The sequence below is a fragment of the Tenrec ecaudatus genome, chromosome 9 (assembly GCF_050624435.1).
Source record: "Tenrec ecaudatus isolate mTenEca1 chromosome 9, mTenEca1.hap1, whole genome shotgun sequence".
Classification (NCBI taxonomy): domain Eukaryota; kingdom Metazoa; phylum Chordata; class Mammalia; order Afrosoricida; family Tenrecidae; genus Tenrec; species Tenrec ecaudatus.
In genome coordinates this window covers 71,735,086-71,749,699 of record NC_134538.1, presented here as the reverse complement: position 1 = coordinate 71,749,699, position 14,614 = coordinate 71,735,086, and the positions used below count along the sequence as shown (strand labels likewise).

The 14,614-nt window shown below is 37.7% G+C and overlaps 1 protein-coding gene across 1 annotated transcript in view; it reads left to right on the top strand.

Annotated features, from left to right (window-relative positions):
* SEPTIN7 (septin 7) overlaps positions 1–10,481 on the top strand; it is a gene marked incomplete at its 5' end in the record, with an annotated part of 78,407 nt that extends 67,926 nt beyond the window's left edge. The window contains 4 exon segments of the mRNA XM_075557322.1: positions 1,756–1,881; positions 3,307–3,442; positions 8,197–8,336; positions 9,434–10,481. Of these exon segments, the coding sequence (XP_075413437.1) occupies positions 1,756–1,881; positions 3,307–3,442; positions 8,197–8,336; positions 9,434–9,473 (442 nt within the window).
* Between the last annotated feature and the right edge of the window lie 4,133 nt (positions 10,482–14,614).

Below are 14,614 nucleotides of genomic sequence, written 5' to 3'. Positions count from 1 at the left end.
TGCTATGCCCTGGCCCCAAAGTCTATTTTTGTACTCCCTTGGGACTGCCCTGCTCCGCTTCCTTTGCTGTTCTGTTGCACACCCTCAGTGTTTTGCCTCAGTGTGGTGGAGTCTGATCGGATGCAGTTCCCATACTGTATCTCCAGTGTTTTTCCCTGTAGGGCTATGGGTCAGTGAGAGAGAGCAGATTGAATCCTAAAGGATCAAGTAAGACATTTAAATTAAATGGATCAAAAGATTTTCATATCCTCAGAAAGTCAGAACTAGTAACAAAGATTATTTACTAAAAAAATTTTTCATGTTCAAAAGTATCAACTCCATAGTTTAAGCACTAATGTTATTTTCTACCCAGAAAACCTCTTAACTGCAATTTAGTTTTAAGAAATCAGTGTTTATCGTATCTTGATCTCAGTTGTTAGCGTTTAAGTTTTCTGTAAGGGCCTATCATCTCTCTAGTATGAGTACAACAAGGAGTTTACAGTATATTTGAAGAGGAAAGGTCATCTGTAACATACATTGGTACCAAAAAATAAATGAGTGTCAGCCGAGGAGAACATAGGAGGACTTGTCAAAGCAGTGAGGAGGACTCCCAAAGGGACATATGGCTCTTATATTTAGAGAGGCGGTGACAAATTAACAAGAGCCGTTCTGTCTCAACCATGCGCTGTGTTTAAGTACGAGCCACCTGGCTGAAGTGGAAAATGATAGAGAACATGAAAGGAAGTGTTGATCAAGTGGTGGAAGTGAAAGTGGCAGGAAGTTAAAATGGACTGACTAGGAAAAAAGGCAGGATTAGAAGATGCAAACTACTGCCTGCCTATACTACATCATTCAAGAATGATAAAATTGTGTTCCTGATAGTTTATGTGTTTGATATAAATGCTGACTGAGCAAAAAGGGTAACAAAATATTGCATTCGCTGGATAGTCTGAATAAACAAAATTAACTCTAAATTTAAATTCCCCAGTTTAAATCTAACATAATCTGTATTCTGGTCAATTTGGGGTTATTTCCTTAGTAAAAGATAGCTATTGCCTGCTTTTGTGTGTTGGGGGGGTGTTTCGGGGCTGGGTATGATTTTTCTTAGGTTACTTTAGTCACCATAGTAGCTTCTTTCCCTTCTTGAGTAAAATTAGGTAGTCATCCTTCGGTACCTGCAATAGATGGTTTCAGCATTCTTATGTATATCAAAATCTGGGGTGCTCAAGTCCCTTTTGTCACTTGGTTCATTTGCAGGTAATCTATACACATCCTTCCCTGTAGTTTATTCATATTCAGATTAATACTTAAATATCGAAAGCAAGTAAAATCTATGCAAATAACAGTTCATGCCATTGTAGTCTTTGAGGGATTGCTCTGACCACTCTATTGCCCCCACTCCTGTTTTTAAAATACACCGATTTGCTTATTTTCCTCTTTTTTTTAGTATTTCCCCACCACTTATGGGTTTAATCCACAGTTGCACAACCCACAGATAGAGAAGAGAACCTGTGGATATGGAATGATTATACACTTTTAAAAATACTCTTCTGTAAAAAGGTCACCATTTAGTAATCTCTTTGAAGGACTTTGACTCTTAAGCTCTCATCCCAAACCTCAAGTCTTGGTATAAAATTAGCACATTGTACCTGCTCTGCCTGGAGTAGAAATGAAGACATAAGTGCCATCTTTTTTAGGACTTTTCTCGCTCATCATAAGTCTGAAAACTATGCTTTTTTATTATTAGAAGCGAACTCATGATATTTATTTATACAGAACACACATGCAGGACTTGAAAGACGTCACTAATAACGTACACTATGAGAACTACAGAAGCAGAAAACTAGCAGCTGTGACTTACAATGGGGTTGATAACAACAAGAATAAAGGCCAGCTTACGAAGTAAGTGTAGATTTTTTGCTCTCCAGAAAGGTATTATGTGGTCAATAATTGTGTTAGATTTAATTTTCATCATGTTCTTGTCTCGGAAAATGTATGTAATGTTGCTGTGCACAACAGCAGAAATTCATATTGCAGAGATTTATTTTGGCAGTTTTATATTGTTTGGCAAATTTATCATTCTTTTACTGTTTGAGGTTGTCCGAGGTAGTTATTTTCTTGCTCCATAAGTAAAAGAACCGTTCATTCTCATCTAATCATTTGCTATCATCTTTCTCCTCTATACAATACACATTCCAATTGACTCCACATTAGAAATCAGACAGCTCCTTTAGCATTGTAACTCTAAATACATAGGGTTTTGTTTTTTTAAGGGAAATACAATTCGTAGCAATATCTTTTAATTCACTTTAAAGAAAAATTTTCCCTTTAATTTCATTATTTTAAAACAAAGGGAGAATATCTCAAAGCTTTTTAAGATAAACTTGATAGCAAGAGTTTTTACAAATTACAGGAATATGGTTCAGGACCATATAGTTAATGTCGCTGTTCCTGTTGTATATTTCCAGGGAATCAGATGGGGTTTGGGTTTCTTCCATTGGTTAAGTGTAATTGCCAATGTAAGTGACTGCTAAGGGTAGCTCTGTCCCATCGAGCTGGTTTCTCAGGTGGTGATGCTGATGAAAATAGTGCATAACTTGGAAGTATTTCATGCCCATACAAACGGAAATGATATCCTGTGTACTAAGACAAACATTTGCTTAATTGACACTGCACGAGACCATATGTGCCTGTTCCACCTTACTTATCAATTTGACTTAAAAAAGATAGACATAAGGATGAGTCCCATTTACAACCCAGGACTGCCTTTACTTGGAATTTTAGATGAACTAAAGAAATTTTGTCTGTATTAATAACTTCATGAACTAAATATCTTCCCCCTCCCCAAATTAAAATAGTATTTAAACACAAAAGTAATTTTCTTTGCATTTTCATTCTGACTGTATTTGAGGGATGTTTCCTTTCTGTTTTCCTTTGAAAGATTCTTTTGCCAGTCAGTTTAGATTTGACGTGCATTGAGCTTAGTTTAGAGAGACATCCTTTGTTATTTTGATGTTTTTTTACACTAAGCATTACCTAGCCAAGTTCAGCTGGGAAACACAATGAAAGGAAGTTGTAGGTTATAACAACATTTAGAAAATTTAAAATTTCAGAGTTTTTAGCATATATATAAATGGAAAACCTATATTCTCTTTCATTTAAGAGGATGACCAAGCTGGTGATCTTTTGAAACTTGCTTTGAAATAGCAGAAAATTGAAATGCGGCATATAGTGTAGTAGTACTTCCCCCCCAGTAGTGCTCATTTTCATCAGCTGCTCAGAGTTGTCAGTTTCAAATATAATGATTGTCTTTCATGTACTTGACAGGAGCCCTCTGGCACAAATGGAAGAGGAAAGGAGGGAGCATGTTGCCAAGATGAAGAAGATGGAGATGGAGATGGAGCAAGTGTTTGAGATGAAGGTCAAAGAGAAAGTTCAGAAACTGAAGGACTCTGAAGCTGAGGTAATTAGTCTAAAAGTGCCATCTCTCGGAATTTCTCTATTAGACACAGTGTTCCCTTTAAAATACCAAGTACCGCATATACTCAAGTATAAGCCGTCCCAAGCGTCAGCCAAAACACCCACTTTTACCACAAAACAGCATAAAGAATGTGCTGGAAAACTCGGCTTATACACGAGTATATACGGTATATCTTGAGTAAAATTCATATCTAATATTGCTTTAAATGGATTTTAAATAAATAGAATAGCAATGGAAAAGAAAAGCAAGTCCTGTGGTTTTAATACAATAAGATTATACTTCAATATCTAATACTTAGCTGCAAGACACTTAGTAGAAAGATGTAATGGAGCACATTTATAATTTTAATTAGTACTTTTGAGTCGTGTTGAGTAAGATGACAGCCATTCCATATCCAAAATCATTCTGTGTACAATAAAAAGAGCAGAATTTTGGATGTATGTAAGAATAAAAGTTAGTCTTTAGGATAAATAATAATAAAGCAAACTTACCTTATATAAAGTATAATACCAAAGTAGTTCCCAGCTTTACAACATTGGGCGTGTGAGTAGTGACATAGAATCCCATAAAGTATACCTACTGTCTTCAAGTCCCTCTAGGGATTGAGGCATACATTTAGTCTCTGGAGATACTTCATTCAGCTGGTCATGGGAAGGTTTTCTCTACATAGATTTATTATCATTGTGCTGGAAATAACTTTTAGGTAATATTTAAAGATAACATTTACATATTTTTATTTATGAGATGACTATGAAATTTTCCTAACGCAGCACCCTTTAGTAATAAAATTCATTGAAATCTTTGTGTTTCTACTAGTTCTACTGCAAAGATATTTATGTGTAGAGTTTGACCTTTTCTGTTACATCCATATGGTTGGTCTCGTGGGTTTTGTAATTATTTGAGATTGAATATGTGACAAAGTACTCTTAGTTTTTTTAGTTAACACAATGTATGGAATAAAGTATTCATTAATTTTGAGGATATGTTGTTACTCTGTATCAAATTTCTTTTTAAGTTTCTGAGATTTCCTGTAATAATTTTTTTTTGTAAAACCTTATACTTTTGTTACCTTTGTAATGAGTTTCTTCCAGAACAATATGAAATTTAACTTTTATTACTTTTTTATTTCAGCCACTTTATATCTATCAATGTAACTCTCTTTACTAAAAAATAATCTGAAAAATTCATATCAGAAAAAACAAGGAATAATCAAGAGTCAACTCTATTATCTCTACATAGAGAGCCCATTAAAAATTGTAGACATATTTTAGGACCTGTTCCTAGGAGTAAATATTAACTAACTCATCGAAGAACAGTCTCGTAATTGTAACATTGACATGATCTGGGCCAAGATCTTCCAAATACTCTAAACCAGATTTTATTAAACATGTCAAATCCATTTCTTTTCTGTTGTCCTTTGCCAACATGTTAGTTGTAATGTTTGGAAAACATGATATATAGAAGGGCCTTCAAAATTTTTATGGAATAATGGAATTAAAAGATAGTGCAATATATATATATATATATATATATAGAGAGAGAGAGAGAGAGAGAGAGAGAGAGAGAGAGAGAGAGAGAGAGAGAGAGAGAGAGAGAGCGGGGGGTGTGTGTGTCAAGAAACCGGTTTAACCTTGCTTAATAAAAGTTTTTCCTGAAATTCCTTTGTATGGCAATAATTGTTTGGCATCTATCTCCTAATATCAGAGAACACAGTGGTCTATAGAATACTCACTTAGAAAATTCTGTAATAGTAACAATAGCACCAGTAACATACAAGGGAGCTTAAAGATCCATGAAAAATGGATGAAAAGATAATAGAATTACCCCACAAATTTTTGAAACTCCTTCATAGCTGATAAGTGTTACTGTGTAGTCAGACATGGCACTAAGCATCTTTCATGTACAGGTTAAGTTAAAGGAACTCATAGAAACCCTTTAAACATCAGGATGTGAAATTACTGTTCCCAGTGTTCCTTCTTTCCTAAACCTCTTTTCTTTCTTCTTGGGTAAAGGTTGATTATTCTAACATGGGGAATGAGCTCAGTTGTAGACATGAAGGGTGACTAAGGCCATATTCTTGGGCGGCTCCCCTAGTGTCTGTCCGAGACTGAGTCTCTGTCTTATGTCCTACTGTCATTAAAAAGACAGGGAGCCTGGGCCTTTTTAGGATCTCAGGTTTGGGTGCACAGTTTTCTCTCACCAGGACCTTGTTTTTTTATGTCATTCTTTTCAGAGCAGTTGGTGGGGTAGCCTTACACTTTCTCGATGTGGTCTCAGGTTATAGACATCGATGCTTATACGGTTCCTTAGAGCCCCGGACTAAGTGCTTGCAGACATCTTTTGATTTTCTCCACTCTCCTTCCCTTCAGACAGGGAGAGGCCCATAGTTGCACTTCAGGTGGCTGTGGCACACTTGGGAGCAGTTAGGGGCTAGAGCAGGAGTTGCCTAACTTTTGAGATACAAGAGCCAATCCTGGCCCCTCGCAACAATTTAAAAATTATTTGAGAGTCATAGATATATATATAATTTAAAAACAAGTGAAATCACCATTATCTGAGTTATGCAGCGCCACATGTATGTCCTGAAAGAACTGCAGTTTGCTGGTTCCCGGGAAGACAGGTGTTGCCAGGTAGAGGGCAGACAACTGAGAGAGGAAAGGCAGTAGACAGTACAAGAGAGCATGGCAAAAAGAAATGGCCAAGAGTTAAAGGAAACAAGTAAATATATACAATCTTGTAATAACTGTCAGTGATGAGTAAATGCTTGGTTAGACACGCAGGTAAACAGGTGTGGGGGAGAGTGGGAGCGTTCCCAAAGACTGGCTTGACAGAGGATATTTGTGTATTTACCTTTGCTGAGAATCTACTATGATGAGGTGGAGCATACAGGAGGCAAAGTTAGGAAAACTCCTTGGATAAGACCAAAACACCTTGAGGAAGGCAGTCAGTGGGTCTCGGAGTGGGGGTGGGGGGTGTGTGATCAGGATCATTGTCTTTAAAGGGGACCGGTCACTTGATATAACCTATTAAATTTGTTCTTAACACCAGATAAGTCCACCTAGCTCCTTCATCTACAATTTCAAAACTGAAAGAAAAAAATCTCCGAAAACTACAAATACAGCATGAACTGAAATAATAATCTTTTAATGTGAATATTTGCATATTTTACTGCAAAATAATCATCTGTTTGATTATATATGCCACCCTAGATAGCCTGGAAGGTGTTTTGTGTAAAATCCAACATACATACATTTCCAAGAATTGAAACTATTTTAAACTTCAAAAACCTGTCTAACTCCCAAGGTTTTCTTCAGTGAGCATGATTGTGACTTCGGCTTTTATTTGCAGGTACTTACGGGAAGGTAAAGGGTGACAGCACATTTGAGCCTGCCTGTGTGCTCTCCCCTCGGCGTGCCGCTCTTCATAGATTAACTGCCATTGTGGAGGCTGCGTGTACTATTTCAGTGTTTCCTAAAGTGGGCGTTGGGGTTGTAGAGGGAGCTGAAGAGGCACAGACCTGCCCCTACGCTGTCCTCTGGGTCATGGGCTACAGGACAAAAAGTTTTCATTGCCGGGAGGTCAATCACTCCTTTTTTTCTGGAAAGGGTGCATTAAGCCAGTTAAGTTTGGGAAAGTATGTACTATTCCCTTGTATTTTTAATGTTCTTAGTAACCACTTAATCTTAAGAAAGTTTGATTTCTTCCCAAGTCAGATAGCTCCCATCATTCATTATTCACTAGATTTTAGGTCAGGAGCCCTGGGCATAGTTAGTGGCTTATGTGTTGTGCTGCTAACCAGGAGGTTAGTAGTTTGAAACCATGTGGGAAAAGATGAGACTTTGTATTCCAGTGAAGAGTTACCGTTTTGGAAACCCACAGGGAGAGTTCCACTCTGTCCTGTAGGGTCACCATGAGTTAGACACCAATGAGTTTTTGAGTTAGACTTAAGCTCTGAGGTTTTACAATGCTTTTGCATAATTGTTTCCCACCTCCCAGCTAGCATTCTTCACAGGATGATTTCTCACTGTTGGAAGAACAGCTGCCTTGTTCAAAATAACGCAGATTACTAGATTTAAAACCCAGAGATTTTAATTCAGTATGTGTGGGAAGAGAACCTTTTAACAACCATGCCAAGTATAAACACTCACATTTGAGACTGACTGCTGTACAAGAATCAGGATACCTAGTGTTCTCAGAGCTGTTTGTCTTTAACTTCCTCCATTTTTTTCACCTTGTCTCATCTTTCTGATTTTGGAATTAGGAGACTTATGTAAGTTCAAATCCTGGTCCTACCACTTTCTTGCTATTGATTCTGGGCAAGTCACTTAAACTCTACAACTGTTCCCTCATCTGTACTGTGGGACCAATGATGTCATTCCCTTCCCAGCCTCCAACATAATTGTGAGCAAAAGAAATCGAGATAATATATCTCCATTGTAAAGTGCCACACAACTGTAAGTTGTTTAGGTGTTTTTCCTGTTTTCTAAAATTAATCTCTTGGGTTACTGTGTTGGCAAGTCCTAAGCAGAAGGAATCCTGGACCATGCTTTCCATGGGGTATTCTTCACTTACCAACTCAGAGTTAGGGCCATGTTGTCTCACGTTGGTTTGCCTGTCCTACCTAGGTAAAGTACACTTCTGTTCTTGTTTATCAAAGTTTCTATATTGTGTGATGTTTTTCCCTTTTAAAAAAGTTAATTATATAAAAAAATTTCCCCCCCTTTTTTTTGCTTTAGCTCCAGCGGCGTCATGAGCAAATGAAAAAGAATTTGGAAGCACAGCACAAAGAATTAGAGGAGAAGCGGCGTCAGTTTGAGGATGAGAAAGCAAACTGGGAAGCTCAACAACGTATATTAGAACAGCAGAACTCTTCCAGGTAACTAATAGAAAAGTCCCGAGCAGTTTTAATATGAATTTTTAAAATAATTTTTTATTAAAAAGCATTTACAGTAATTTTTTTAACCCATCGCCCATTATCATACACAATTTATTATTTTCATGGATGGATTCTTGCATATGTGAGGATACAGTTAGTGTACTTCAACTACTTTTTCACCATAAACATTTTTCATGACACTTCGTAATTATAATTTAGTCACATAGCTTTTTCCTAAGTTGACTCACCAAATTGATTGCTTCTTCCTTATCCCCAGTAGTTAAACATAATGGTTGTTTTCTCTTTGCTTGGGGCAAGCATAGAAAACATGGCTACAAAAACCTTTTATGTCTGTACCAAAAACCAAACCCACTGCCTTTGCATTCCCTCTAACCTTTTATGAGGTAGTGCCGAGTAGAGCTAGGTGCCCCTAGCTTTCTGGGGCTGTCAGTCTTCATGGGAGCAAAGTGGCTGGTGGGTTTGAACCATTAACTTTTTGGTTCACAGCCCAATGCTTAGCCCTTTTTATACTTTCATTTGGATAACATTCTTAAAACAACATTTTAGAAAAAAAACAATAAAACAAAACAAAACAAAACCAACATTTTAGATATCTAATTTCTATAATTCATTAGTTACTACTTCTGAATGTATACAGAACTCAAATTTGTATTTTTGGGCTTTTTCCCCCACATTGTCCTCATTGATAACTTTCTATTACTTTAAGAATTTTATGCTTTCCCTTCATTGTTAAATATTTTTGTGATTAGAAAGTGCTAACCCTTCTATTAACTTTTTCTAAAGTTTTCCCAAATATTTTATTGTCTAACTTACTGAGTCTTACCCTCATTGGTTAGTTCTAATCCCCAACCTTTTTTTGGCTGGAAATAGCTTAATTCATTTTAATTAACCCATTATGTATGTATAATTTCAACAGGCAGTTTAAACATTATTAATGACATTTAACTTTCAAATATTGTAGTTCTTAAAATGAAAAAATGTTTTAAAATCCAGTCGAGTTGTAATTGTCATTTTACATATGTTGTCTGTAATGTTTTATAACATGGTCTCTCATCTATTTTCCTTTAATCATTTAGAACCTTGGAAAAGAACAAGAAGAAAGGGAAGATCTTTTAAACCCTCTATTGACCACCAGTTACGTATTAGTTGCCAATATGCCAGCTTGGACATCAGTGTTTGTTGGATCCGTTTGACCAATTTGCACCAGTTTTATCCATAATGATGGATTTAACAGCATGACAAAAATTATTTTTTTGTTGTTCTTGATGGAGATTAAGATGCCTTGAATTGTCTAGGTTTATTGTGTACTTAGATAGTAACAACTCTAAGTACCTTTCCTACTTTCCTTTTTTTTATTAAACAGATGTTTCAATTTAATGCAAGAGAACATATTACTGTTGTACAATCATGTTCTGGTGGTTTGATTGTTTACAGGCTATTCCAAAATAAAGGACTCTGGAAGGTTTTCATTGAGGATAAATTGCCATAATATGATGCATACTATGCTTCTCTATGATAATTAGAACACAGAAGTTCCATGCAGTGCAGCGTAGACAATAATGTAATTTAGTCTAACACAGCTGACCCTATTTTTGACACTTCCATGGTTAAAACACACATGGAAAAACAGAGAACCTATATGCTTACAGTGCACCTAGAGCTTTTTATAACAGCCATTTTTGTTTGTTTGTTTTGAATTCTTTAAATATATATTATTCTCATTTAGTACCCTCTTTAGCCAGGACCTCATTACTGCTTCATTTTTTGTAATAACGTTTAATTTAGATGTTTTCCATGTATTGGCCCTGCTAAAATAGAATATAGCATCTTTCATATGGTAGGAACCAACAAGGAAACTTTTCTTTAACTCCCTTTTTACATTCTATGGTAAGTAGCAGGGGGGAAATGCATTTATAGATCACTTCTAGACAAAATTGTGAAGCTAACGACCAACTGTTTCTACCTATGTGCAGTCTCTTTATTTTACTAGAAATGGGAATCATGGCCTCTTAAAGGGAAAAAAGTCACCATTCTGCATTTAGCTGTATTCATATATTGCATTTCTGTATTTTTTTGTTTGTATTGTAAAAATTCACATAATAAACAATGTTGTGATGTAAGAGTGCGAGGCTTTAAATATTCTGTAGTATGTAAGTAGTGGAATCTGTTGGGGATGAAATGGCTCCACATGAATCTGCCTTCCCACATGATCTCTTGTATTGACTCTCTCCTCACCCCAGTCCTCTCTTTTCTTTCATATGCAAAGTGTTTCCTTTGGAATCTGCGCTCATTTTCTTCTGTAAGACATACCATATCTCTGCTCTGTAATATCTCTTAGTCAGATGTTTATTCTATGAGAAAATCCTCAGCCTGTATAGGTATCCTTTCAGTTCTCTGGAAGCAGACATTTTTAAATGGGAAGAGGGTAGTGCAATTTCTTTTCACTAGGTTCAAATGATAACATAACAATGCTTTTTGGTATTTTAAGTGTAATTCATGCAACTCTATTTTATTACGTTAGTGTTTCACGGTGTCTGTTTACAATTTTAAAATTAATGACTGACTCAAAGAAATGTAAATGAGAATTATATTTGAATTGGCATAAAAAGTTTATTAGACTCTTTACATAGGAATTTACCACAAGGCAGTCTCCCCCTGGGAGACTGAGGCAAAATTCACATACAAGAAACTGCACAATCCTTAAATGTTACTGCTTGATGAATTTTTATCCATGTGTATACTCTACCCAGATGGAGCATACCTAAAATCCAAAAGGGTATTTCATGTCCCCTGACAGTTAACACCCCTTCCTGAATGAAGGGTAACCACTCCACTGCTCTCTCTCACCAGAGAAGTTTTGCCTGCTCTCCCTCGCCCACAGAACATCACGTTTTTGAGAGAGCGCTTCATGTGTTCGTTATTTTTCAGGTAGGCTGTCATTAGTCACCGTGGAGTTGGTCCCTCCATATGGGGTGAAACTGTTCCATAGAACAGTTTGGATGGCCTGGGGTGGTGTCCTGAGCAATTTTAAAAGGGCATTGGAAACATGATTTAGGAATACTGCAATATTAAAAAATGTCATGGAACAATTTTCTAAGCCCTAAATTGCCTCTGCTTTTAGAGACCATAGCATGATACTAGTGGTTTTTTAAGGTAAATTGCAGTGAAACTATATATGTACTCAAGTAGGAAGAAAGGCACCTTTGTAGAGTGGAACTGTTTTTTACCTTCCTGAAGCATGACCTTTATTCCACTACCAGAATCAGATGCTCAGGAATAACTAAAAGTTATTGTTTTGTTTCTTGTGTTGGTAGATAGGGTTAAAACTTAGAAGCAAAAAACAAACAAACATGGTTTCAGAGAGTTGAGAACAGCTGATTGAATTTTCAGAATGCAAAGTAAAAAGTTTGTAGAATTAATTAAAACAACTGCCTCTGGTAATGTGTTTACTGTTTAAAAACCCTGCTTATTGTGTTAAGTTAATTACCAAAACCAAACTCAAGTCTATTCTGACTTAATATAGCCCACCCTATCAGACAAGGTAAAATTGCCTCAAGTTTCCAAGACTAACTCGATGGGATTAGAAAGCTGCCTCTTTCGCCAACAGAGCTGCTGGTGATTTCAAACTGCTGATTTTGAGGGTAGCAGCCCATTGCTGGGAAGAAAACTTTCATGTCTTTGTTCATGTGTGCGCCAAACTGTTACATGAATCTGACATAGGACTTAAAAGCTTTACTGCCGCTTTTCGTTTTTAACTAGGCCTTTAAAGCATATTGAGGACTCTTGCTATATGGATTGCATGTTTTTGACAATTGCTGTGATAATTCTTCAAGAGCATATGAAGAATGGCCACCCGTTGAAAACAAACAAATTGGACTGTGGCGCATCGGCAGGCGTTTCACACAAGTGAAATCACTCATTAGTCTGTGGGGTAGGGTTGACCAAGTAAGCACAGCTCTTGTGGCGGGGTTTTACTGCCACCTAGTGGGGTTTAATTGCTTCTCAGGTTCACAAGTCACTGAAGTTGATAATGATGAATTAAACGTAATATTGTGCAACTAGGTGTGACCATGAAAAAGGGAAATAGACATTCATGGTGATACTGATATTAGGAGCCATTTGTCCTTTTGGAGAACCTGTGAACCAGGTGTGTGGAAATGTGGTGAGAAGAAAGAATGGAACATAAAATAAAGAATACAGCAGAAGTAAACTGCTAACAGAGATACCATGTAGGTCTCTGTCTTCAATTCTGGTCCTCATAAGAATATTGTATGCATGTACTATTACACTGCAGTGAACATGAAACACTTATTAACTGCATGCTATGTTTGAAACCCAGTGCTGACTAGTCTATTGCCATTATTTCATCTTTAATAGATATCAGTGTCACCATTTTACTGGTGTGAACACTGAGGTTGAATCCTGGTGTTGATGGTAAAGTGTTGATCTTGGAACATGCTGCTGCTGCTTCTGAAATACAAACTGCTCTTCTGAGTTAGCATAGAGCAGACTAGAGCGGTCAGCTGGCCCCCATGCAGCCTGGAGGAGTCGGAAGCCCTGGATGATCTAGGTTGGCTGGTGTGGGGTGAAGATTACAGAGGATGCAATTGTGAGCTGTCCTGCTTGTGTCACCTTTGAATGCTAATGGACGTGGTGCTCTGCTAGAGCCAGGCACAGACCAGAAAGTGTGTTGCCCAGTTTGGGTGCTGGGTCCTTCTTGTGGAAGTGTGTGTGGTGTCGCCATAGGTGGCTAGATTGGCTTCTTTGCACCTCCTTTGGAGTTACTAAATACGTTTGCTTAACAATGGGGTACTTTGGGAGTTTTAGTCAAGAGGTTTCAAAGGTGCTAGCAGTGAAAGTTAGAAAATGGCATTTTGTGCAGGCAACCCTGGTCCCCGGGATTGGGGGTGCATCCCTGGAATGTTCACAGTTGAGTGTCAGCTGCTTTCAGAAGGAAAGGGGCTGAGAACATCCTGTGTTCTGTTGTAGTCTTTGAAAGCTTCACAGGAAGAAGGAAGACTATTCTTGGCCTGAACATTTGCCCCATGGGGTGTGAGCCCAGCCAAACAGCCTTGCATTACCAGAGGAGGGTCAAGTGAAAAGAGACCTTGTTCTCCCAGAGCTCAGAGAGGAGCCTGAAACTGTTGGCTACATTGAACCACTGTTGTGGGTACAATATTTGTGGTTCTGCTGAGATCCAGTGCTACTCGGTATAGGCTGGGGAGGGGCGTAGTTGCCATCTCAGCAGAGGTCTGTGAAGACTTGGCATTAAGATGAGGTGAAGGAGTCCGAGGGAATGGTCAGATACCCCTCTACAGGTAAATCTCATTTGATTATACAGATCTATGGATTATTGTCTACTTTTTTTTAAATGCTGTTTATCTTATCTTTTTTTTTAGGTCTTTTTTTTTAATTTTAACAATTTATTGGGGCTGATACAATTCTTTTCACAGTTCATACATATACATACATCAATTGTATAAAGCACATCTGTATATTCTTTGCCCTAATCATTTTTTTCTCCTTTTTTCTTCTTTTACATTTTATTAGGGACTCAAACAACTCTTACCACAATCCATACATATACATACATCAATTGTATAAAGCACATCCATACATTCCCTGCCCCAATCATTCTCAAGGCATTTGCTCTCCACTTAAGCCCCTTGCATCAGGTCCTCTTTTTTTCCCCCCCTCCCTCCCCATTCCCCCCTCCCTCATGTGCCCTTGGTAATTTATACATCGTTATTTTGTCATATCTTGCCCTATCCGGAGTCTCCCTTCCCCCCTTCTCTGCTGTCCCTCTCCCAGGGAAGAGGTCACATGTGGATCCTTGTAATCAGTTCCCCCTTTCCAACCCACTCACCCTCCACTCTCCCAGCATCGCCCCTCACACCCTTGGTCCTGAAGGTATCATCCACCCTGGATTCCCTGTACCTCCAACCCTCATATGTACCAGTGTACAGCCTCTGTCCTATCCAGCCCTGCAAGGGAGAATTCGGATCATGGTAGTTGGGGGGAGGAAGCATCCAGGATCTAGGGGAAAGCTGTGTTCTTCATCGATACTACCTCACACCCTAATTAACCCATCTCCTCTCCTAAACCCCTCTATGAGGGGATCTCCATTGGCCGACACTTGGGCCTTGGGTCTCCACTCTGCACTTCCCCCTTCATTTAATATATATATACATATATACACATACATATATACATATACACGTATATACACATACATACATACACTAATATCTTTTTTT